The 24,665-nt window shown below is 37.1% G+C and overlaps 1 protein-coding gene across 9 annotated transcripts in view; it reads left to right on the plus strand.

Moving 5' to 3' along the window:
* Nucleotides 1-12,316, plus strand: part of LOC121870077 (tight junction protein ZO-1-like) — a 108,168-nt gene extending 95,852 nt beyond the window's left edge. For 8 of the 9 annotated variants that reach the window (XM_042371850.1, XM_042371847.1, XM_042371845.1 and 5 more), the window contains one exon: nt 10,588-12,316. In XM_042371850.1, coding sequence (XP_042227784.1) covers nt 10,588-10,829 — 242 coding nt within the window. In that variant the 3' untranslated portion in view covers nt 10,830-12,316. The remainder of the gene's footprint in view (nt 1-10,587) is intronic. The other variant, XM_042371851.1, reaches the window with a different exon arrangement.
* The last annotated feature ends 12,349 nt before the right edge of the window (nt 12,317-24,665 follow it).

A 24,665-nucleotide genomic window follows, 5' to 3' on the forward strand; every position in this document is an offset into this window, starting at 1 on the left:
CTCTGATGATACCTTTCCTTTATACACTCTTCCATTTTTCTTTATGACCAGTTGCCCTTCATTAAGTAGCTCAGGTCATGCACTCACTAAGCCACTGGTCTGGAACCCAGAATATCTGACTTTAACAGCTGGGAATAATCTTTAGATTAATCTGCCCTCACTTACCTTAGCCATCACTTTAAAGGGAGACTAGACGCAAGTTTTCCCTCCTACTAAACTAGAGAGAGGAGACCTGATGAGCGTGTGACATCATGACGCCTAATGTGCACTTGACCTTTATTATCAGGTTGGCCACAATAATGTTTAGATGTTACCCCAATCCATTCCTTGCCACATTTTCCACTGAGCAGATGGTCTCACTGTGAACAGCTTTGGAGATCGGTACATCACCTCTGTTTACCAAGGACTGTTTAAGGTGTCTTGAGTGAGAATCACATTATTGCTAGTATTTGGTTAAAGTTTATTTTTTTCATGTTTCAGGGGTTAAGTTTAGTTTGTATTGATTCAATTTGGGACTGACTGACCAATACCTGGGCCTATTCTTGCTCCAGATGGGGATTATTACAAAAGTTGGCTAATTTTGGGCTTTACCGTAAAATGGGGTTTTAGGATACTGGTTGCCTCCTCATCAATGTATGCATCTCCACTATACTCACACACACACACACACACACACACACACACACTACTCACTAATTATGACCTTTCACTCACTATTTGCCTTACTATTCTGTGTTCATCTCTAACACCTGCATTATTCAGCTCATATCTGCAAATGCATCCTGCTTCTTACTTTTGTAAACAAGTCTTCTGACCCTGTGCTTGGCCTGCAGGTAATCTTCCTTATCACCATACATCTTCCAGGCCTTTTACAATATTCTCTTCTCCTTTATCACTCTATCCACTTCATCATTCCACCACCATGTTACTACATACTTGGTTGGGCTCTTCATTCAGTCACACTTAACAGACCGTCCTTTAATGTGGCCCAGCAACTCAGTACATTGCCCTTTACAATGTTGCTGTCCATTTTCACTAAAGTCAACTCAGCATAATTTACTCCCTTTATATTCTGTTCCTTCAGTTTCCACACACTCCCTCTTGGAACAAACACCTTCCTTCCCCTGTTGCCACCTTTACTTCCCTCACAAGCTTTCTGTCTGATTTCCTTATGAGTATGTAGTCAATCTGGAGTTTTTAAGCCTCATAAAACCCATAAATTCCTCCAGGAAGCACAAAGGTTAAATAATGTCTTTGTTATAAGGCTTCCATCATGCCTTGGATGGCTTGTACAGAAATGAAAGGAAATTTTTTGAAAATTTCAGATTATATACCTACTTTTTGTGTCCTGAGGTCATGACAGGTTATCTTATCATCATGGAGAATTCCAATACAACTGGGTATTCTAGTTTTTTACAACAGGGAACTCGAGATTTCTTGAAGTACCCATCAGAATGCTACAATTTTCACCACACATTACACATACAGTAGTCTTTATATTCGCGTGTAACAACAGTTGCTCCACAAGCTTTACATTTTTCAATTTAGTATTCCTACAAAGACCTCTTTACTGTACTCTCTTTTTACCATCCACACTGATTGCACCTTTTCTTATATACTGTACACCCATTCCTACATCCCACTTTTCTGTCCATAAGGCACCTCTACTCTACTGTAGCTTTTCCTGTCTTATTCTCAATGGGCCATTAACAAGAGGAGTAACCTAGCGCAGTATAGCCCAGGGGACATGAAGTACTCCATCTATTATAAAAAAGAAACTTTGTTGAGGTAAAAGTAACACTCAAGTATGGAATTCTATTTTATGACAGGGGAAGAAGTGTTATAATATTGTATAATACATATTTACTGATTAATTACCTCAGGTTCATCATAAGTGAAAAAATTACATTACTTTAGCCACCAGGTATTATGTTAAGCCAGTGAACAAGTCAAAGTCCTCTGGAATTAGGCAGGCTACATAGGAAAGCATTTTAGCAATAAAGGCTTGGCAAGACATTAGCTGATTCTCAATAGATCATAGAATAGATGAAGATAAACGAAAATTTTAAAATCTAAAAAGAGTTCTGGTACACAAAACATAATTAGATTAAGACAAGAGGCATGAAATGTAAAGTAATGTAAAAATGAAGTTAAAACTGAATGAAAAACACATAAGCAAACAAAAACGATCTCTGAAGAACCCCAAGTACTGTAATACCAACCCCTAGTTAAGGTGTAGTTTTGAGGTCACTCCCCATAAGGTGGTGGCAGGACTACCCTCATCAAGGGAAGAATGGCCTGCTTATGAGGAGCTAGACTATGGATTTCCCCAAATAGGTAAACTTATCCAGTACCTTTATCACTGTTTTAATCACAATATTGGCACTGCACAAACATTTGCTTAATATCTATTTAAGTAGAATAAAGATGTTTATTTTTTTAAATTTGGGCGGACTTATAATTTGTACAGGTGTTGCGGAGAATTCTTTAACAACTCGCGTCTCTATGTAAACCTTACTTGGTTAATCAGCGTTGCCAGTTTGAAGTGCTGTATTAGTACAGAAAGATACTGGTTTTCACATTTCCACTTTAATTTGTGGTAAGGATTATCACTGTATATATCAGCCTAAGCATTGCCATCAGAATTCTGTACAGTATGAAAAATTCAATTTTACTGCCAGCAAATACAAATTGTTTATTATACTGACATTCCACGTGTTATACATTACTGATTAGTTACACCATTTCTATGTAGGACAGAATGGCTTTGTCGTCTGGATTTGTGTTAGAAGCCAGTACCGGTAGGTTATCTACGTGCTGTATAGAGTATCTTGAGTGGTTGTTTTATTTGTAGGTAATGTGAAGAGGTGTTACGAAAATGGGTTAACAGATTAGTGGAAAAGGGAGAAGAATACGGGTTAAGAGTTAATGTTGTAAAGTCAAAAGTACAGTAATGGGTGTTTCCAAATTAGAAATAAATCCTTAAAGAAACATTATGGTGAGCAAAAAGGAACTTAAACAAGTGGAAAATATTGTGTATTTAGGAAGCACTGTAACATGAACTGTGATGGTGGATGTGTGAAAGAAATAAAAAATAGGTTAAGCAAAAACAGTGTTTAATAATGTAAAAGACCGAATAAAACGGGACATTAACTAATTTAATTTTGATAAAAAGGCTGAAATGTTATATGTATGGTCAGGATTGTTGTACAGGTCAGAAGCGTGGGCACTTTCAGCAGACACCAGAAAGATGCTAGAGTCTTTTGAAATGTGGTATTATAGGAGAATGTTAAATTTAAGTTGCACTGATTGGAAAACAAAGAAGTACAGAGATTGGCAAAAACTTGAAGAGAAATATAGAGTACAGTATATCACATTTATAGAATAAGGAAAATGAGATTATTTGGTCTTTTAATGAGGGATGAGGAGATAATAGTAAATATATTAATGGGCAAAGTTGAGAGTAGAAGGACCAGCAGAAGGCAGAGGCTTGGATGGATGAATTAAATTAAAAACTGGATCCCCAGAAAGATGATACAAAGTCTTGGAGGATTGGTAAAAATAATCCAAAAATGTTTAGAGTGGAGTACTGTGATTGCCAACCCTCAGATATGAGGGTGTCACTTTTGATTGATTGATTGAATGTATAAAGAGGAGTGAGGCAGTCGAAGGGAAAAGGAGCTTGCTTCCTATCCTATGGGTCTCTGGTTTTATCCCTGGGCACTCCCAGTCAACCTATCTAGCTGTAATTGGGTACTGTACCTAACAATCAAGTTGGGTGAATGCAGTGCTGGCCACACTGCCTCCTTGCATACCAAAGATCGTGTGCTGTGTCCACATTGTTCCTTATGAGTAGTCATGCCTTTGGGACCTGGTATGTATTTTCACTTTTCAATGTTTAGGGGAGGGGGGGGGGGGTGATAGCTGAGCAGATACAGCACTTGCCTCTTGTTGTAAGGGTTGTTTCTTTGATCCCATGGCACTCCCAGTCCACTCAGCTGTAAGTGGATACCTAACAGTACAGTTAGGAAAATGAAGACAGTCAGGTGCAGTGCCGGCCATTCTGCCTCGTTGCGTACCGAACGTTTAATATACCTGTACAATGTGCTGTACCCACACTGTCCCCTATGGACAGTCATACCTATGGGACCCACTTTCACTTAAATTTTAGGGAGTGAGAAATGGCCATCCTCTATTAAATACTGTAGATAGTATTCATCTTTACAGAGGTAAGCTTTGCATTCTGTAAGTACAGTTTTTGCTCTGGTATTATCCTCTTCTAACACCTGAGTAATTTGTTATGCTTCTGGGCTTGATTTTTCCTTAACTTGTACAGCTGCCTGATAGAAATTTTGAACTTCTAGTCTTGGGAGTTTAATATTGTGAATGAATTGATTTAACAAAAAATATATACTAATTAAACCATTGTTTTACTATGTACGTAAATGAGTTTTTAGCCACATTAACTATATGTGTATAGTATTCTATGTCTAATTTCCTTTCTGGGAAATTAGACAAAAATCCATACATGAAGAGATGGTTGGTTACCTTCACACATGTGTATAGATTTTTGTATCTTATTTCTACAGTTGTCTCTTATGTATTTTATGAAGTAATTTTATTGCCCCAAGGTATTATGCTTGCTAAATACTGTAATATTTTGTGAGAAGAGGAAAACATCTTCACAGGAGCTTTCACAATTAGCTGGTCTGATTGATTGCTCATATTAACTAATACAAAATATGGAGCAATGGTAAGGACCTGCAGTCTCTGTTTACTATGGAGTGAGATCACCTGTGTGTATGATATTGTTCTTCAGGCAGAAACATAAACAGATCAATGCCATAGACCCCAGGATGAGTCTTAGAGTTAGCTGGTGTGATAAGGAGTGATCATGAGACTGAGGTTTTAATGTCCTTGGCTCAGTCATAAGCATCCACTCATTGGCATAAATTTTGTACAAAGGCATTATTTCTGTGTGAATGAACTTCAATTCATTATTTTTAATTGATAATTGAATACAATTAGTGTGGATTTCATGGTAACATTCAGCAAAAGTCATATGAACAATATCACTCTGATGTTTTTCTAGGATAACTGTACTCTATTATTCACCATCATCTGGGAAACATACAGTATGCTGTTACAGAATCCACCTAAATCTGAATACAGTTGGAATCGCACCCAATTATTTAATTTTTGGTAGTATTTATTTACTTTATGCTGTAAGAGTTAGTTACAAAGGTACAGTATTGCACTCATGATGATGTCCTCTTATGTGTATTTATTGCACATTCGTGGAAATTCCTTACAGACTTAGTGTAAGTTTTTATGATACAACATACTTCAGATTTTTTATTTGGTGATTCATAAGAGATATTTTTGGTTTTTGTGATGTAACTTTGTGTTTGATTATTACTTCCTCTTATAAGTTGAATATTTTAAACACATTTAATTCCTCTTGCATCATTTCAAAGAACTGACATACAGTACAGTCCTTGAACCTTGTATGGCACCCATGAGGAAAAATCTGATTCACTATAGTCATCACAGCTGGCTTTACCACATAACACAAGTATTTAAATCACTTTATAATATCATTTCATATTTAACCTTGGGAAACATGCATTATGTGTCTTGTTAGTCATGTGTGTCACTGGAAAAGATTATTTTTCTATATTTTGTCATGAACACTTTCTCCTACATTAGCAGCATTACTCTCTCTATTGTCCCCTTTAATGCCATTTCTTCTCTTTATATTGTTATGCAGGTTTAGCAGGCATTCAAAACACCCTTTGCTAATTATATATGTATATTTCTCTTCATGTATATACATTTTCCTATATCGCTTACATTTATTATCTGTTTAAATTACTATCCGTTATGATACGTCATCCCTGTTCAGTATTCAGAAGTAAGCTTAGTGACTACTTACTTACATGGATGGTTATGTTATCGTCTAATTTGGTTCTTTATGTATTTTCTTTTTTATAAAATTTAGGACCTGCACTGTCTACTTTGTGGGAAAGCAGTTAAAATTTACCTGTACAAAATTTTTATATTTTCCACTGTGAATTATGTGGGCAGCAAACCCATGGATTTTATCTTATCTTATCTTTTTGATTTGTTATTTTTTTAATTGTATTTGGTTGGTTTTAACAGGAAAATGTTGTAGTTGATATGATTGTTTTTTCTCTCATAGGACACCTTCTATTTTCCCAGTTTTTATGTACAAATTCTGTTATAAATAAAATCACATGTATTTTTTTCCAGTACAGTTAATTATATATTTTTTCACACCTCAAATGTCATGTAAAAAAGCTTGGATAATTATTGTATAAACTAGTGGCCATATGCTGCCTGTAAAAATTGAACCAGTGTAATGATTCATAGTCTAAACCTAACTTATATAGGTGATATATTTTGCTGTGGCAATGATAGAATATGTTATCCTTGTCATTCCATTCTTATGACTGTACTGTACATAGAAGAAAACTTTTCTCATGAAACTTTATACACATTTTAAGGAGGAGTAAATCATTTTGGGCAATTTTTCACCATTAGTAAGACTTTTGGTTAACCATTGCATTCAACTCATTTTGGGTGGCTGACCTTTTGTAGTCATTGTTAAGGGAGGGACACTTTCTGGTTTTATAATGATTATACAGTGAACCCTCGAAGATCCGGACTAAAACGGTGGACCACCTGTCCGAAAAAGCCAATTGTCCATATCTTTCGGCAAATGTACTAAATGTACAGGTATAAAAATGATAAATAATGATATAAAAAATGCCAAAAATACAGAAACCCCCCATTTTATCAGGGAGTATTTAGGAAAAAAGCTTTTGTGCATATTTTCCTCCTGTAGCCATAGTTTTCTTAAAATAATATATACAGTACCAGGAAATGTGAGGAATAAATAAAAATAATACCAATTAATAAGTTAAAACAAAAAATACTGTATATTGCCAAATCAATAAATACCGTAAAAGCCAAATGAAAGTTTAACACAGTCACCATTTGTATACACTCCCTGCTTCACCATAGCAATGAAGACCATCTGGGACGCTGATTCCCTGGCAACGCTCCCCACCCCTACACTCTGCGCTCTCCTCCCGCTCCCTCATTGAGCCAGCTAACTCGTGTGCAAAGAAATGTATATTCCCTTTGTGTTTGCCCTTAGGATAATTATTTCTTTTACTTTTTTTCACAATATATATGTAGGATGGTGTTTGCATGTAACTGAGTAAAAATAAATGAAGAAAGTTATGCATATTTACCCCAAAATATGAGTTGAAAAACACCCATAACACCTCATAGCTTGGCCCAGTAGCCTGGTGGTTACAGTGATGAGTGTAACCTCACTACAATGCCATGATTAATCACTGTTAAGCATTATTATATCAGTAAACACTAATAATAACAGTGAAATATGGCAGGGAAGAGTGATGAGTTGCAATAGTAGCCTATGAGCCAACTAGCAAACACAGTCACTCGCTCCCCTTACTGTTCCCGTTGCCAGACGTATGTTGTCAGACACATATGGGAGAAATATATATTTTGTAGTCTAATTTGAAAACGGTGATGGGCACAGCGATACACAAATTATAGAATCCGTGCATTTACCTACTATAACATAAGAAACATTGTATCATTACAAGAGTGAATGAAATAATATTCCCACAAACAACAATTGACAACTCTCTTTATGTTTTCCGTCTCGGGCACCTGTGTCCCACGTTCTGACGAATTAGTTACACGGGCCTAAGATGATCATGCTCTGTTTTGGGAATGCTTCTTACTCAGAGGCATCTTGACCCCCGGAACTCCCAAATTTTGTCCAAATCTTCCAAAATCTGGAATTACCAGGTCCAAATCTCCAAGGGTTCACTGTACATTTATTACTGTTGCGGTGGTCAGGCGGATACAGCACTCACCTCCTGTTCCAAGGGTCAGTGGTTTAATTCCCAGGTGCTCCCAGTTCACCCAACTGTAAATGGATACCGAAGTCTATAACTTGAGAAACTGAATGTGGTCGAGAGCAGTACTAGCCATGCTGCCACCTTGTGTACTGAAGGCTTACTATACAGTGTGCTGTATCCAAATTGTCCCTAATGGGCAGTCATGCCTACTGGACCTACTTTCACTTTCACTGTGATGTAAAAAAAAAATAATAATAAAAAATGACTCCGTACAATTTAAGCTCTCAGCTGTTCACACATGGCTGTGTTGACTCTACATAAATTCTTTTATATGATACAAGTACAGTACTACATGACAAGAGGTCATTATATTATTGTCAGAACTTACAAGTATGTTCACTAGATCTGTCAAAATGGTGATATCAAAATTTAAAGTTCACAAATTATTTTTAAGTTCTGTCATAATTTCATATGTAAGGCCAAATAATTGATGTAGGATTTCATATACAGTATATTATTTCTAAAAAATTTACCCAGTTGTACCCATTTAAAGTTGGAGCCTTTATAACTTTTAGAACACATTGGGAACATCATTATAATATGGGTTCATACCTTTTGAATTTTTTACTAACAACGGTATTCATTTAAGTAATGTAGAGGAGAACTGTAGATAATTATGATTTGTATAGAGAAAAAATTAAACGTGAAATTTCTGTTCAACTTTAGTCGCAACTAAGAAAGGAAACCATTTTCACAGATTTATTTGTCCCATCTCTACTAGTTAACATTCAGATACAAATACGTGTACCTATATTGTACCGTACAGTAACCTGAAATATGACTCATTCACTATATATTTTATTGTGGAACAAAAATTTATTATGCTAACTCTGTTACTAGCAGTACCAACATATATAACTTCAATTTACATAGAATGACTCGTGAATATGTCTGCTGAAGGCTTGACGCTTAGTAAGTCAGGAAAACCCTAACCCATTATGACTGCGGTTAATTTAAAAGTTAATCAACTCTTTACCCCCGCCCAATCCTCTAAGGGTCGATGTTTTTTGTTTTTTTCAAGTTCCACTGCCTTTATTACCTTTCTAGATCCAAATAAACAAACTCAATACAGATGTTATATTTCTAGAAGTGCAATTGTATTTCATCTGGAATTCATGGGAGGGTTGGCATTGCTTCTTCTCAACAAGCTTTAGATTAAGTCAAAGAAAGAGCACACTGCATGTCATTTTTCAACATTTAATCCATTGCACCTCCCCTGAAAGATTTAAATGCAATTCCCACTCCCCATCCCCTCTCTCTTTGTAGTCTACCTTAGAGGCAGTGAAAATAAAGTGGAGCTGTATATAATTACGCCTAAACAATTTGAAGAATGAGCTTTGCATTTGGTTTTTGAGGATCATAACTCTCTAGATTCCAATCTTAAAACAACTTTTACTACTTTATTTTTCTTTATTAAGGATTACAGCTGTTGTGGAGAAAATGCTATTTTTTGGATTAGCCCCAGTTACCATTGGTTTAGGCTTCCCTCAGTTTTAGCCTTTGCAGTACCTAGCAATAAAACTTAAGCTTACATGCTGTGCATAAAAAATAAGTTATGAGAAAGTTATAATATTTTGAAATACTGTAATAGCTAAGTTTTTAAAACGACCAAAAAACAAAAGTGAGAACACTTACCTTGTTCATATGGTGATATCATTTAATGGTGACTGACAGTGTGGTGCCAGGGTGTCAGACAATGTTGGTGATGTGTGTAGCCATATATTTTTTTTTTTTTAGATTTAAAATGCTTAAAAGCCTCCCCAATACACTGGGGCATTATTCTCTAATATTTACAAGGCACAGTGTTGTCTGTAAGGCACTGCATTATCCAAAGTTTACATGCAACTTATCACATATTATTATTACATTGATGCACTACTCTCCTCCAGTACAGTTAAATTGTAAGTGAGGAATAGGCTGAGTGTTGAAATATATGAGTTGAGTGTGGTAGGCCCATAATGGGGTATTATTGGCTTGCACAGAATTAGATAATTTAAAATGCAGTGGGAAAATTTATATTATCCTCGGATGAGTTTATCATGTAAGCCTCAAGTTGTAGTGGGCACATTTACAAGTCATTCTATCTGGGCTGGGTTATAAAATTGGATTTTAAAATCAATTCCCCAATATTTTTCATTATTATTTGGGCCATATAGAAATGTCTTATAGACTAACCAATCTACTCTGTAGAGTTGCCTTTCAGAATAAAAAAAAGTATGAGCAGATAAAGTTATGAATTTAGAATTATAATATGATCATTCATCTCTCTTTCATAAGTTTAATGGATGTAAAGTATATTATAAAATCTGCTCTTTGAAAGTGTTTTTTTAAGAGGCAGATGGATTTATTAAAAAGTTATTATATGGTTAATTATCAATGATCAGAAGCTAGTTTGAATCCTCAAAAAATTTGATGTTAACGTATGCTCCGGGAAGTGATCGTTATCCTTATAATTTTACTAAATAATCTTTGAACTATGTAGTGTGACAGGATGTTAAGATACAATACTGTATTCTTTTATAAAGTACTGTATGCTCTTACTCCAGTTAAGAATGGTATTTATGCTAAAGATATTCAGTTAATGCTTTTTGTAATGGTATTACAGGTGAGACCCTTCTTAGTCCTCTGGTGATGTGTGGTCCCCATGGGCTGCAGTTTGCACGACCTGTAGAGCTGCGACTCCCTCATGCTGCCTCAGTGTCTCCCAATACTTGGAGTTTTGCCCTTAAGTCCTCAGACACCCCCACAGGCCAGCCAGCACAGTGGACCAATATGTCCCTGGCCGACGCACCACACACTTCTCATATAGGTGCCAACTGCGTGTCTGTTTTAGTCGATCACTTCTGAAGACGCATGTATATTTAGCTCTGTTGAATGCAGTTGATTTAGTGAATTTTTGAAGATCTGAGTTTCATGATCAGCCACTTCACAACTTTCTACATGGCTGATCCACTCTGAAAACTTGACTGAACCACTGCTGAACCACTGTGTTAGTCTGCCACTTCTGAAAATGTGTTGGTTGAACTTTGTGAATTATTTTCTGAATCCCCTTGGATGCTCTGAACAGTAAACTTTTCCTCACATTTGTTGTGGACACTATTAAAATATACGATCTTGTGATGTGCATAAAATTTTATGGATATCAAGAAGTGAACGTGATTAGTTGTGGAGCATTGATTTTCATGTTGCATACAAGTTTTTCATGTATTTCTCCTTTGAGATGTCTTACAGAAAAATCTCTTATGTGTTCTATGTACAAGCCATCAAATTTTCTTTCATTCACATAAGAAACTTGCATAATGGAAATAAAATGTGTAGGTTGGTTGTTGGATGGAGTGCTGTCTTTCTATAATGAGATTTTCTGCTGTTCTTAATGTAAAATGTGGATGTCAGAACATTATTATATTAAAATATTTTTGCATTACAAGAAATATGGAATTGCGATGAACGGTGTTGTATAGCCCAGTTTGCCTTTCAGATATTTATTATTTCAACACTCCCAAAATGCATGCCATTTTTTATTGGTTTTTACTTATATTTCTCTCACCTTTAATGCAGTTCAAATGGTCATTCGTTGTGAAGCTTAAAATCTTCAGGTTGTTTCCTTGGTAGATGTTGTTTTAATTGTTGTTAGCCATGGTTGTTTTCTATTCACTCTTGTAGGGAAGGATCTTCTGTAATTACAATTTTGAGTGATTTGCAAGGGGTGTTTTTAATTTACTTATACATTGGGATTATTGATCAGTCCTACAAGATGACAAAATGACATTATATGAGATACTCTTATGGCAATTTAAAAATGTTTCTGCTAGCAACTATTAGACAAAACATTAAATAATTTTTGAGCTGAAACTTGCTTGTAATTGTATGAGGAAGTTTCCAAGCTCAGGCTCTGCTGTAATGGGATACTGAAGTCTTTAAATGACAATAATCATTTCTGAAATCATGATAATGCTCAAATTTGATGGGTCAGATAGGAGGGATGGGGAGGGAAATGGAAAATGCCATTGACTTTTGGACTTTAGCCAGTTTTCTTGCCTGTTGACACTACTGAAATGTTACTGATACACTCACGTATTCTCTTAAAAAAGGAATAATCAAAAGACAAGTGTTTATGAGGTTTTTAGCATTAGTATGTCTTTATACAAGAAGGATGTTAGCCATATGTTTTGGTGCACAAGTCTGTTTTTCATCAGCATTTACACGAGTACTGAACTGGAGACAGTTCTTATGGTGTAGAAACTAAAGCACAACATGACTGTCAGTATTGAAATTGAAATCTGCATTGCATTAAAAAGTGCCTTTCCTATTTCAATATATATATATATATATATATATATATATATATATATATATATATATATATATATATATATATATATATATATATATATATATATATATATATATATATATATATATATATATATATACAGTGGCCCCTCGGTTAACGAACTCAATCCGTTCCAGAAGGTCGTTCGTTAACCGAAACGTTCGTTAACCGAAACCATTGTTTCAATGGGTTTTTGGGTAATTGGTTCCAGCTCACCGAAAATTTCCTAACTTCAACAAAAATGGCGGAAAAATTTACTTACTTTGAGGTGTGTATGTAGAAGGCTCCTGGATGATGGTGATGATGTGCATTTGAAGTGGGAGGTGCAGGAGGAGAAGGGAGAAGAGAAGGAAGTGGAGGTGGAGGAGAAGCATTTTACTGCTTCTTGGAAGGTGAGTCACCTTCCATGAAAATGTCAGGAACCTCTGGACTGACAGATTCTCCACCATGAACATCCTCTCTCCTTCTTGAAGTGGAAGGCTGAGGGCTAGCATCTTGTTCCCTCTGCCTTTTACTGAAGAAAGTGTCAATTGTGGTCTGTGGGGCATCTGTCCTCCTCACCATTAACTTATGTTTAAAGAAGGAGACCACTGAGTCCTCAACATGACACAAAGCTAGTTCAGTTTTTTCCACTTCTGGGTGCTTTGAAGCCAGTTCCCTGAACTTCTCCCAGTGGTAAATCACATCTTTCAACTGTGTAGCTGACATATGGTCATCACTTTCAATTTCCTCCTCACCACTGTCAGCCTCTACCCGTAACATCTCATCCAGTTCCTTCAAGTCATTAGGAGTAAGTTCCTCCTCATGAGACATCACAAGCTCTTCCACATCCTTCTCCTCCACTTCAAGACCCAATGACTGACCAATGGACACAATCTCCTGGTCCAACTCTGTGTCATCCTCAAATCCCTCAAAATCATGGACTACTGATGGCCACAGTGCTTTCCATGAAGAATTGAGGGTTCTATTGGAGACTTCTTGCCATGATGACACAATCAATTTTACAGCCTCCAGGACGTTGAATTGTGTCTTCCAGAACTGTTTCAGTGTTAGTTCAGGATCAATGGAAGTTGCCTGATGACACCTCCTAAACATTTTCTTCATGTACAACTTCTTGAAGTTGCTGATCACATTCTGGTCCATTGGCTGTATGAGTGATGTAGTGTTTGGAGGCAAAAACAACACTTTCACAAAGTCAAATTTATACTCCAAATTTCTGGCAAGGTCAGGGTCATGACCAGGAGCATTATCCATGAGGAGAAGAGCCTTTACAGGAAGTTTATTGGTGGTTAGGTAGCTCTTGACAGAGGGGCAAAACACATCAATAGCCCATTCATTAAAGAACTGTCTTGTCACCCATGCCTTACGGTTGGACTTCCAATAAACTCCAAGCATTGTTCTTACCACTTTCTGTTGCTTGAACACCCTGGGGTTTTCAGAGTGGTAGACAAGCATAGGCTTCAGTCGGAAATCCCCTGAAGCATTGGCACCAAGCAATAGAGTGAGACGGTCTTTCATGGGTTTATGCCCAGGTAAAGAGGCTTCATCCTTGGTGATGAATGTTCTTTTGGGCATCTTTTTCCAGAACAGCCCAGTTTCGTCAACATTGAAAACTTGCTGTGGAAGATAATTTTCTTCTTCCATCAGTTTTTTAAATTCAATTAAAAACTTTGCTGCCCCTTCTTTATCAGCACTAGCAGCTTCACCATGCCTAACAACACTTAAAATGTCACTTCTTTTCTTAAATTTTTCGAACCAGCCTTTGCTAGCCCGAAAATCTTCAAATTCTGTTCCTGAAGAACTAGGTTGATCTGTCTTTAAATGTTCATAAATCTCCCTGGCTCTTTCACAAATGAAATCACCAGAAACTGAATCACCTTTCATCTGTTTTTCCCTAATCCAGATGATAAGTAACCTCTCAGTTTCTACGATTAGGGATCTACTTTTAAACACTCTTGTAGATTTGTCTCTCACGTTCACTTCCTTAAATTTGTCTTTTTGTGCAAGAATTGTCGACACAGTTGATGCCGACATGCCATATTCTTTGCATAGCGCATTTGATTTAATACCTTGTTCGTGTTTTTTTATTATTTCCTGCTTCATTTGGATTGAAATCACTTTTCTTGATCTCTTAGGCCCCATGCTGGATTCAAACAATGGCAACACGTATTTTTCAAAGTTAAACTAGCTGTAAATAAAGAATATTTTCTTTAAAATAACACTGCACTGCACTATATATTGTCAATATGTAAAATAATTTTCAAAATGACCAATAATTTGCTTGGAAACACAGAAAAAAAGCGTTTAGTTGAAGAGAGTCTCAAGCAAGATGTTACCTCCAGTGAAAACAGAGAGAGACTGACGCCTGTTTGCTGTGTTAAGAGGCTGGATGCCGCGCATTAAACTAGTCACTTTACCTTCAATTATGTTCAATAATTGTTAAAATGACTAAAAAATTGAATATTAAACTTTTAAAATTATTGAATAGTATAAACTTCTTGATATTTACAAAAATAGTAAGAATTTAAGCCCTAGAACCGATTAATGTATTGGCGGACTGATACTAAAGCTGGTTGCCCGGTCAGTGCAAGCGAAAACATGTTGAGGTCGGTTCGTAAGAAGTTCGTTAAGCGAAACCGTTAAACGAATTGAGATCCTTATGGAAGGCAGTTCGTTAATCGAAATTCGTTAACCGAGTGTTCGTTAGAGGGTCATATATATATATATATATACGGTATATAAAATTTAATTATCTAAATTGCAAATTTCTTAATTGCAATACAATTCTAAGGCATTTTTGTTATTAAAGCATATTTGCTGATTTGTATATATATATAATCATTGTACAGTACTGTACCTTACTTTACTTCCTTCATCTTCTGCTGCATACAGTTTATCATCTGTGGGCATCTGGGGTTATGAAAAGTTCAGCAGTGAGATGATAAGTTGTGGTCAGTTGTTGCCTAAGGTTCAGTGTCTTGTGAGCCTTATGTGTGTGCAGTTTGGACTCTCTCTGGCTGAGCTTGTCACAGTACGAGGGTACAGCAGAACCATGGAGCAAATTACCTGTTGTGTCAGTATTGTTATCCAGTCATTAAATGTTGTCCTCGCTCGTTCAGCCTGTTAGTCTGTTGGTCCGTTTCAAGTTGACTAGTCTAAATTAAAAAAAAAAAACAGGTTAAGGATTATAAAGTCTTATGTTATCATTCAAACAACGAACCATATAATTTCTGTACATATAATAATTATTGTGTTCCAGTAGTAATATTCCTGTATAATACAAAAATTTGTAACCTATAGAAGAGTGTTAAATAAAATGGAATTATTTCTTTATAACCTATTATAAACCTATAACGTATAAGAGTACTATTCACCCTTAAATTTACACAATACAGTATACTTGAAACACTGCAGACAAAAGTTGTGTGAATATTAAACCTTTAGATGTTCTGTTTGGCTGCAGTCAGAGGAATCATAAACACAGTGTTTTACTTCTCTCCGTCTGTCAAAAAAAAAAATGTCACACTGCTGGAGTGTGCCTCAACTCGCCCTCTCCTGTGTGGCATTAAGATTTCTTGAAAACATGTGACAGCAGAGAAAGAAGAATATGGAGAAAAAACGAACATAGAGTACAGTAGGGTCTCAGAGTGCGTTAGGGTTGCATTCCTGAGAGCCTGTGTAAGTGCGAATAACTCGCTATTCACAATCGCATCCCCGCTTGTCTGCAATTGATATTTTAACACGTTTGATATTCGCAAAGCATTCTCCGCTTATTCGCAAATGAAAAATAACGATACCCTACAGTAATATTTTAAACGTGATGGGCTAACCACATATTCTATTGTAAGATCAGCTTTACCCCTACTATATTTCCGTATTATACTACTGCTACTATATTACTACTATTATTATATATATATATATATATATATATATATATATATATATATATATATATATATATATATATATATATATATATATATATATATATATATATATATATATATATATATATATATATATATATATGTGTGTATATATGTATACACTGTATTTTTAATATGTTTTCAGGTAGATTTATGATCATATTTCGTGTAATACCTGTGACCCCGGGGGCCTTTTCCTTAAACTTCCTCAGACAGTGCATCATTTCTCCCATGGTTATTATTTGATTATTAGGTAATAAATTATAGTCTATATATTGCTTTGGGGTGATGCTATGTATGTGTCTTCCCATTTCGTCTTCTATCCTTTCTTCGTGTTCACTATCAAAATCTTCATTTTCCTCATTTGATATTTTAAAAAATTTTACCCATTCCCTTTTGAATGCTGACTCTTGTTCACTTTCCTCGTGCAGTTTTGTTCCATTTTGGTCTTTAATGTATGGTGTTTTTTGCTTGTTATGCCTCATCATCTTGTTTATGGAAGTCCAAAATGTTTTTGTGTCTTTAGTCTTGTCAGCCGCCATTATAATATCATTCCATTTTTTATTGTTTGCTTCCTTACATGCGTCTCTTAATTTTATCTGTAGTGCTGTCTGCGTCGTATATAGCCATCTGTAACTGCCGTGTCTTTCCATATACTGTACCTGTTTATTTCATTGTAATGGGTCTGGATTAATTTAACTTCTTCTGGTAGTCTGTTGTTGGGTAATGTTCTAAAGTGTGAAGTAGGAGTGTGTTTGGTTATAAATGTTTTTATTGCTGAGTGCAGTCTGTCCATTTCTGAGTCTATGTCTTCTGTTGTTTTCCCTTGTAGGTTAATCGAGTGGTGATTACCTAAGTCGTCTTTGAAGCTGTCCCAGTCTGTTTTACTCATTTTCAGTCTCTTTTTTATTGGTAACTGTATGGGGCTTGTTGACAGTGTTAGTATAATTGGCAGATGGTCACTGCCTGTGAGAGGTCCTTGTTTTACATGGTAATTTAAAAAGGCTTGTTGTTGGTAAAAATTTTGTCTGGTGTCGATTGTGTATTGTGATTTCTCCAGGTTGGAAAGTTAGGACCTAGATGATTAATTTTCCCGAGGTTTATTAATTGATTAAGGACGTTTCCCACGACGTTATTATTTGTATTGTCGAGAATCCTGTGTCTGGCGTTAAAGTCTCCTAAGATGTACATAGGGTGACTGTTGCTAGCCAATTTTAATAGGTCTTCTATAGGTAAGTAGGGTCGTCTCGGTGGCAGATAAGTAGTAGCAATGATTACGTCTCCTTGAGTTGTATTTATTTTTATTGCTAGAAATTCATCCTGGAAGTCATCGATTAGTTTAAATTTTAAGTTTCTTTTAACCGCTATAGCTACTCCGTCATTTTTCTCACCCGATTTATTTCTTTGGTTTACATAATAGTTAAAGAGTTTTATGTTGTTGTTGTCTGTCTCACCGTGACTGTTTATTAGTATAATGTCAGGGTCCATTTCTTGATATATTACTTAGGTTAATTCTCTCGGTCTTCCAGTTTCTTACGTTGTGTTGTATTATTCTTAAAGTTCTTACTGTTTGTCTATTGTCCATTATTTCTTATACTTGGATTATGGCAGTTGGAGTGGAGACCTATCGTCCTGTTTCCCGCTTCTGACTCTTCTAAACTCTGACGGGTCTACTATTTTAAAGTCATTGAGTCATTGGTCATAATCTTTAGTTTGTTCATAGTGATTAGTGTCCAGACATAATCTTCACTTAGGGCTTTTTCTTGATATGTCCACTTGTATATCCCTCCTTCACAGTTTTTTGCTATTGTCCCTCCTGTTGGTCTCAATGTTGGGATTCCATGTTTTGTTGTGGTGATAACTTTTAATCCAATATCTTCAGCAGATTCAGGTTGTATATTGTGATCAGTCTCCATCTTATCTTCCCTCCTCCTTATCCTTTGTCTTGTAGTCTGTCCTTTTGTTATTTCTATCTTCTCTTTGTCACTTCTAGTCATTTGTCTGGGATCTCTATCAGTCGCTTGTGTTTCTTGTGTATCAGCTGTTGCTCCTTGTTCCTTTGTTTGTCTAGCTGTAGTCGTTCTCTCAGTTCGCTTGAGTATGTTGCCTGAAATAATTTTTCGGATTCTGGATTCTCTGGGAATATCATCTCTGGTAGCTTATTCAATACAACACATTTTCCTTAACTCCTCATTGTATGATCCGGGTGCAATGATATTGTGCAGGTGTGCGTGGATCATACTAATCATTACCTTGTCATGTATTGGTTCACTTAAGTTTAATATGGTGGATTCTGGTCTATGAGCCTCTTGGACCGCTCTCTTGGCTATTTCGACGTATGTCGTATCCTTCTTGTCTTGTTCCTTGTACTTTATCATATGTTTTTTTATTGGGCATGCCATTGCTAACATCCTGTGTCCTATATATGCATTCCCATTTCTCTTACAGTTGAGACAGCCAACATGTGTGTTCTTACATTCAGTGTAGGTATGGTCGTCGCCTGCACAATCTGAGCAGTACTTTTTCTCTTTTTCTGGACAGTCTCTCGTTGTGTGTTCTTCATATTTATAACAGGAAAAGCAAGTTTGCAGACTGATGAATGTTTCCTTCTTTATTTGATGAGGTGTTACTGACATGTTAAATATTAGAAAGCCCTGTTGTAATACTTTTTCAGATTACTTTGAAACCTTCGTTGGTGCTAAATATTCTTGTTAGTGGGACTTGCAATTTGTTGTAAGTGATTTCTGCCACTTTTCCTCTTCCAATAGAGTGTCCCTTATCTCTATGTTTTATTATAATGCTTGTAGTCATCTTCCTTGATTACATCCCAATCTTACCTATAACACAGGGCTCCTGCCTGGGAGCAGTGACCCCGCCCCCCCCTCTTGGACGGGCGTCGGGCTCGTAGGGTTCTGCGCCCAGGTTACCTGTGACTATAGTTATGTCTAAAAAGTTGCCACCTACCGGTGACCCCCGGACAAGGGGTGCCCTGCACTATCACAGGTTCCCTTGCCGGATCGACCGTATCGCTAAGTCCCGCCTCCCGTTCAAGGAACGGAGTGCATGAGGGGGATGAAAAAAGGAAAGAAGAGGACTTAGAGAGTAGAGACAGTCTCCCTACCACGCCACGTTCGGTTAGCCAATCAGAGCACCGCAGTAAACGTGCATGTATCACGCCACCGTGGGGCACCACTGATTGGCCAATCCAGGACGTAGACGCACGGGTAGTAGTCAAAATTTGGGGAGCCCAAATATATGTTTTTCAGAAGTTGGAATGTTTCGTACAATCTGAGATGGTCATTGCACCGTCGCTATGTTGGGTAAGTACAATCACTAGGACTGAGTGTCTTATCACAACGAAGTTGCAGACTGCTCAAACATGCAGCAGAAGAGGCAAGTCTTCACAGCTCCGGGTCCAGCAGTCAGGGGCAGGTCACGGCGAGGTGAGGTCTTATATAGCGGAGGTAGGCGTGGCTTGACAGTTGACCTCCGCTTTGTTAGGCGTCGCTAGAAGCCGACCTTAGACCACGAGGCGTTGGCTGGGGAATTCGACAAGGGGTCGGCTAGTCAGTGACAAACGGCAGTTGTAGTTGTAGGGGATATTTCTATTACAAGTCTTTAGATTGTTATGGGTTGCTACATCAATTACCCAGTTGTAGTGACGCCAGGATAAGTGGGAGGACTTGACCAGACTCGTAGAGAACAATAGACACGTAAGGCGCACAGAGTCGAACAAGGAGACAGCTCCTGAATACAAATACCAACACGCACGAAGTCACAGAAGCATAACTAAACCTATAAACAAGTACACATGCCTTACAATACAGTAGGTGGGTGGGTAGGTAGCAGGCAGCTATTATTATTTTGTTTTCGGCCCCAGGCCCTGATGTGGGTCAGTAACTTGTGCCCAGGTGGGCTAATCCCGTAAAAAAAAAAACGGAGGTACTACCGCCTGGGAAGATATTGGAAGCATAATGTGTTGTCTAATGGTAGACCCTGCTGCTATATGGCAACACGAAAATTGTGACCTAGTCCCAGGTTGCTGATCTGACTTTCTGCCTCATTTACACACAATTGTAGGGTTTCAATTGTTTCTATTACATGACAAAACAACATACATATAGCGTTTCTCACTGTTGATTTTTTTTTCATTCTTGCATTTCTTTTTATTTATTATTATCTCAGTGTTGTTATTATTATTATTACCATTAATATTTTATTTTACTTTTTATTAAAAATTTTATTTACTATGAATTATTATTGTTATTAAATTTTCTCCCCCCGGGCCCTGATGTGGGTCAGTGACCTGTGCCCGGGTGGGCTAATCCTCTTAAAAAAAATAAAAAATAAAAATATGTAGTGTGGCCACAACATGTCATACACAGGTATACGTCAAAGGTCAAGATCATAATATATGTCAGCATTTAAGTAACCTTTAGGAGGAGAAGACCGCCTCCTAAAGTCTCCTATTTTATGTTAATAAGTGACTTGATATTCATCTCCGGGTTAAATTTTTTTACTGTACTTAGAATCAAAAGTACGCTCGGCCGAACATAAACCTGGTACGGTATTGGCGCGTTTTGTGAGATGTGGCAAAACTGTGAAATATTAATCTAGTATTCCTAAGGTGGCGGCACACTGAGCACTTTCCTCCAGGCATGATACCTGTTTTGCTGGCCGCTGGCCTGACGGCCTAGAAAGCAGTTGGATTTCGACTGTTGCGAGAAATGGACAGCGGTTTGGCGGCGAGCTATGCTGGCCAGGTCAGTGCTCTTGAATATTCAATTAAAATTTAAATAAATCATGAAACAATAATATTTTAAAAATATATATAAAACAGCGGCATGTTTCCATTTATTAGTCACTTTAAAACTTCCTTCGTATTATTAAATCATTATTCAGGGTCTTCCTTGACCAGCCAGCCGCCTCCGCCACTTGTAAACAAACTTCACGACACACCCGCTGTACTTTCTTTAGCTTTTGCAGATGCCACTCACCTGCACAATCCTGTGAGGCCTCAACTGTAAGAATGAGACTCATGGCTAATCTTGCCTAGACGCTTTGTTGACTTGGGCAGACGCGCCAACGAAGCAGCCCAGTGTGACGCAAACATCTCTCTGTTTTACTGGCCGGATCGTGTTTGTTCAAAATATTGGGATGAAAAGTACCCAGTGTGTCGCCGCCTTTAGTCTGGCTACTATTGTTAGATTCCTTAGGTCCATTTCGGGAGTTCCAATCTGATTTAAACAAACAGTTTCCACATCCGAGACAACCACTGTACGAGCATGTTCTTCAAAAACGTTCTTGCTATAGTTATATTTTCATCACCCACACATAGACCTTGCTAAGCTGCAGGAGATCATTTCCAGTAGACACTTTGGATGCTAATGTACCTCCCGGAGACGCCGCTCTTTCCGTAGCAGGAGAGAATCCCCTTGGTCACGTTGTGGGGCCCCTTGTAAGTGGAGAACAAGGTGTAGGAGTTGAAGTCGTCGGACAGCTGTAGTGTATCGCCAACGCGGATCTAAGTTTAAGATATCTTTGTGATTCTTTTATATTGATTAATAAACACAAGAAACAAACAAAACCTCAACAATGAAAGAACCTGTTTGATGGGATGATATTATGTTCGACAAGATACAGCCCCGCCAGTTTCCAGCCCCGTCAGCTTCAAGCCCCGTCAGTTTCCAGCCCCGTCAGTTTCAAGCCCCGTCAGTTTCAAGCCCCGTCAGTTTCAAGCCCCGTCAGTTTCAAGCCCCGTCAAGCTGATGAGGTTTGTGAATGTGCAGGCCGTGATATTTAAACTGATAAATAGGACAAGCAAATCAATTTATAATAGCAATATTTTTCACCGTCAACAGCTGATACTGCGACCATAGTCTGATGTTGGTCAATGGGATTTACAGATAAATGAATAAACGTAAATACAAGAGACAGGTGAAGGTTGTCATGAAGTAATACGAAGAATAACAACAAATAAATCCAAAGTTAATTTCTGACAGATATATAAATAAACACATTTATACTAACCTGGTCTGTCAGCAAACGCTCTATGATGGTCATCTTGAACCTCTAAATCAGAGGTCGGGGAACAGGGGTAAATTACCCCAAATAGGGTAAATCTAAAAATTTTGGGGGTAATGCATGCGGTATGAGAGACACTCCCACCAGAGCCTCGGTTTACTCGAGTTTACTCCGCATTGATAAAAATCGTTTTCTTTGGCATGGTGAGTGACGTCGCTAAAGTTTCTAGAAGTCGTCAGATATCACGTTTGTTTCCATCTCATGGTGTAATTGTAAGTTACCCTTTTTATTTCTCCATGATAATGGATCCAATAAACATTTTTTTAATTTGAATTTTTTGTATATATATTCCATATCCAACAATTTTAGGAGCAAATTGGCTTGTTTTTGTTTACTGTACTAGTGTACCTTGAAATCTGGGGGTAATTTCATTTTACTAAAAATTTTTTTGGGGTAATACCCAGAAAAGTTCCCCGACCCTTGCTCTAAATAAACGGTTTCCAGGATTCCTTAATACAGTAACCTCAGTATTACACCTTGGTTACTTTACGCTTATATGTGATCTAAGGAATGACCCACATCAGGGCCTTGGGGCGAAGATATATAACAATAAAAATAATAAAAATAAAAATAAAATATAAATAAGCAAATATATAATAATAATAATAATAATAAAGAACCATAAATAAATGGAAATTTAAAAAGAAACAATATATATATGCTGTATTGTCAATAGTACGAGAAACAATTGAGACCTGCAAGTGTGTGTAAATGAGGCAGAGAGTCAGATCAGCAACCTGGGACTTGTCATAAATGGAAGCAGGGTCTACCATTAGACAACACATTATGCTTCCAATATCTTCCCAGGTGGTAGTACCTCCCTGTTTGGTAGTTGTCTACTACTAATATGGCGAAGAGGGTAGAGTAAAATAAAGTAATGTAAAATAAAGTAAAATAAAGTGATGTAAAGTAAAGTAATAGAGGTGCACAAATTCCTGACAGCAACTCTACTCACCTGTGAAGCTTTACCCAGGCGACCACTTAAAATCTGGTTACGGTCGTCAGCCGGACTTCAATAAGACAGTAACTATCTTAGGTATACCTGACGGTGTAGAAAAGTATTTAAATAGAACCTTTAATAATGACGGTAAGAGCATTAGAGATTTTTCAGGATATGTTTTTTTTATGCTGAAACATTTTAATTAAATTTGTAATCGTCGTAGAGAAACAACAGAAGCAGCAATAATCTTCAGTGACAGCATTCAGGACTTCAGGAGAAATAGTTATCACCAGCAGTAGCTAAAGAAGAAACAAAAATAGTAGTAGTGGTGGTAGTAGTAGTTGTAGTAGTGGTGGTGGTAGTAGTAGTTGTAGTAATGGTGGTGGTAGTAGTAGTAGTTGTAGTAATAGTAACAAATACAGTAGCAGGAGCAACAGCGGTGTGCTTGCGTCGTAGTCTCCAATGTTACTGCCTCATGACCGAGCCCGTTAGGCGTTATTTAGCCCGGAAGTCTGATCTAGCGTTCTCAGAGGCCTCCCATACTCAGAGGACCCCGTGTGTATAATGAGCTTGCGCAAAAGTTTAGATTATTTAGTCAACACGATTAGCACCAGAAAAAAACAGGAATTGAACCTGACGGTGTTGTTACTGTACTCATGGAGACGATCACTGGCAGCACATTCCTTTCTGTGAGAAGGCGTGAGAACCTTACAGAGAAGTTACAGTACTTAAATGTTATTATGTTTGCTTCATAAAGACATAGCATGGTATAATAATAAATAATAATAATGATGATGATAATAATAATAATATCAAGCTGCCTCATCACCACAGCATGTTTCATCTCATTAAAACTGGGAAAGGATATCTTATACAACAAATTTAACTTTAACCACTAAGGTCTTACAGCACGGTACATAACTACAGTATCTAACCAGTGGCGTAGCTAGAGTGTGTGCCGCCCGGGGCGGCCCTTGAGTTTGCCGCCCCCCCCCCCATCCGTGCCCCCACAAAAAATACATATTGCACAGTGACTCACTCTTATATATATATACAGTATATATATTAAATAGTTTGTGTACCATTATAATATTACTGTACTTTCACATACTCAAATATAGTATGCTTTAAATACACCCCAAACATACTTAAACTTTATAAGTAACAGTTAAAGAAAAAGCAAAAGCGACATATAAGATAGGGAAAAAAGTAAAAAAGTGTAAAAAATTAGGACCATCTTTATTTCTGAAATGAAAACTACAACTTTCTACAAAGTAACTTTTCTTGTTTTTTGTTGGCAAATTCTTCAATGACATTGTCAAAAACTATTTCATCTGTCAATTGTCGCTCTATAGACAGTATGGCAAGATTTCTCAACCGCAAGGTGCTCATAGTAG

This window comes from Homarus americanus, unplaced genomic scaffold, assembly GCF_018991925.1.
Source record: "Homarus americanus isolate GMGI-L3 unplaced genomic scaffold, GMGI_Hamer_2.0 scaffold27875, whole genome shotgun sequence".
Classification (NCBI taxonomy): Eukaryota; Metazoa; Arthropoda; class Malacostraca; order Decapoda; family Nephropidae; genus Homarus; species Homarus americanus.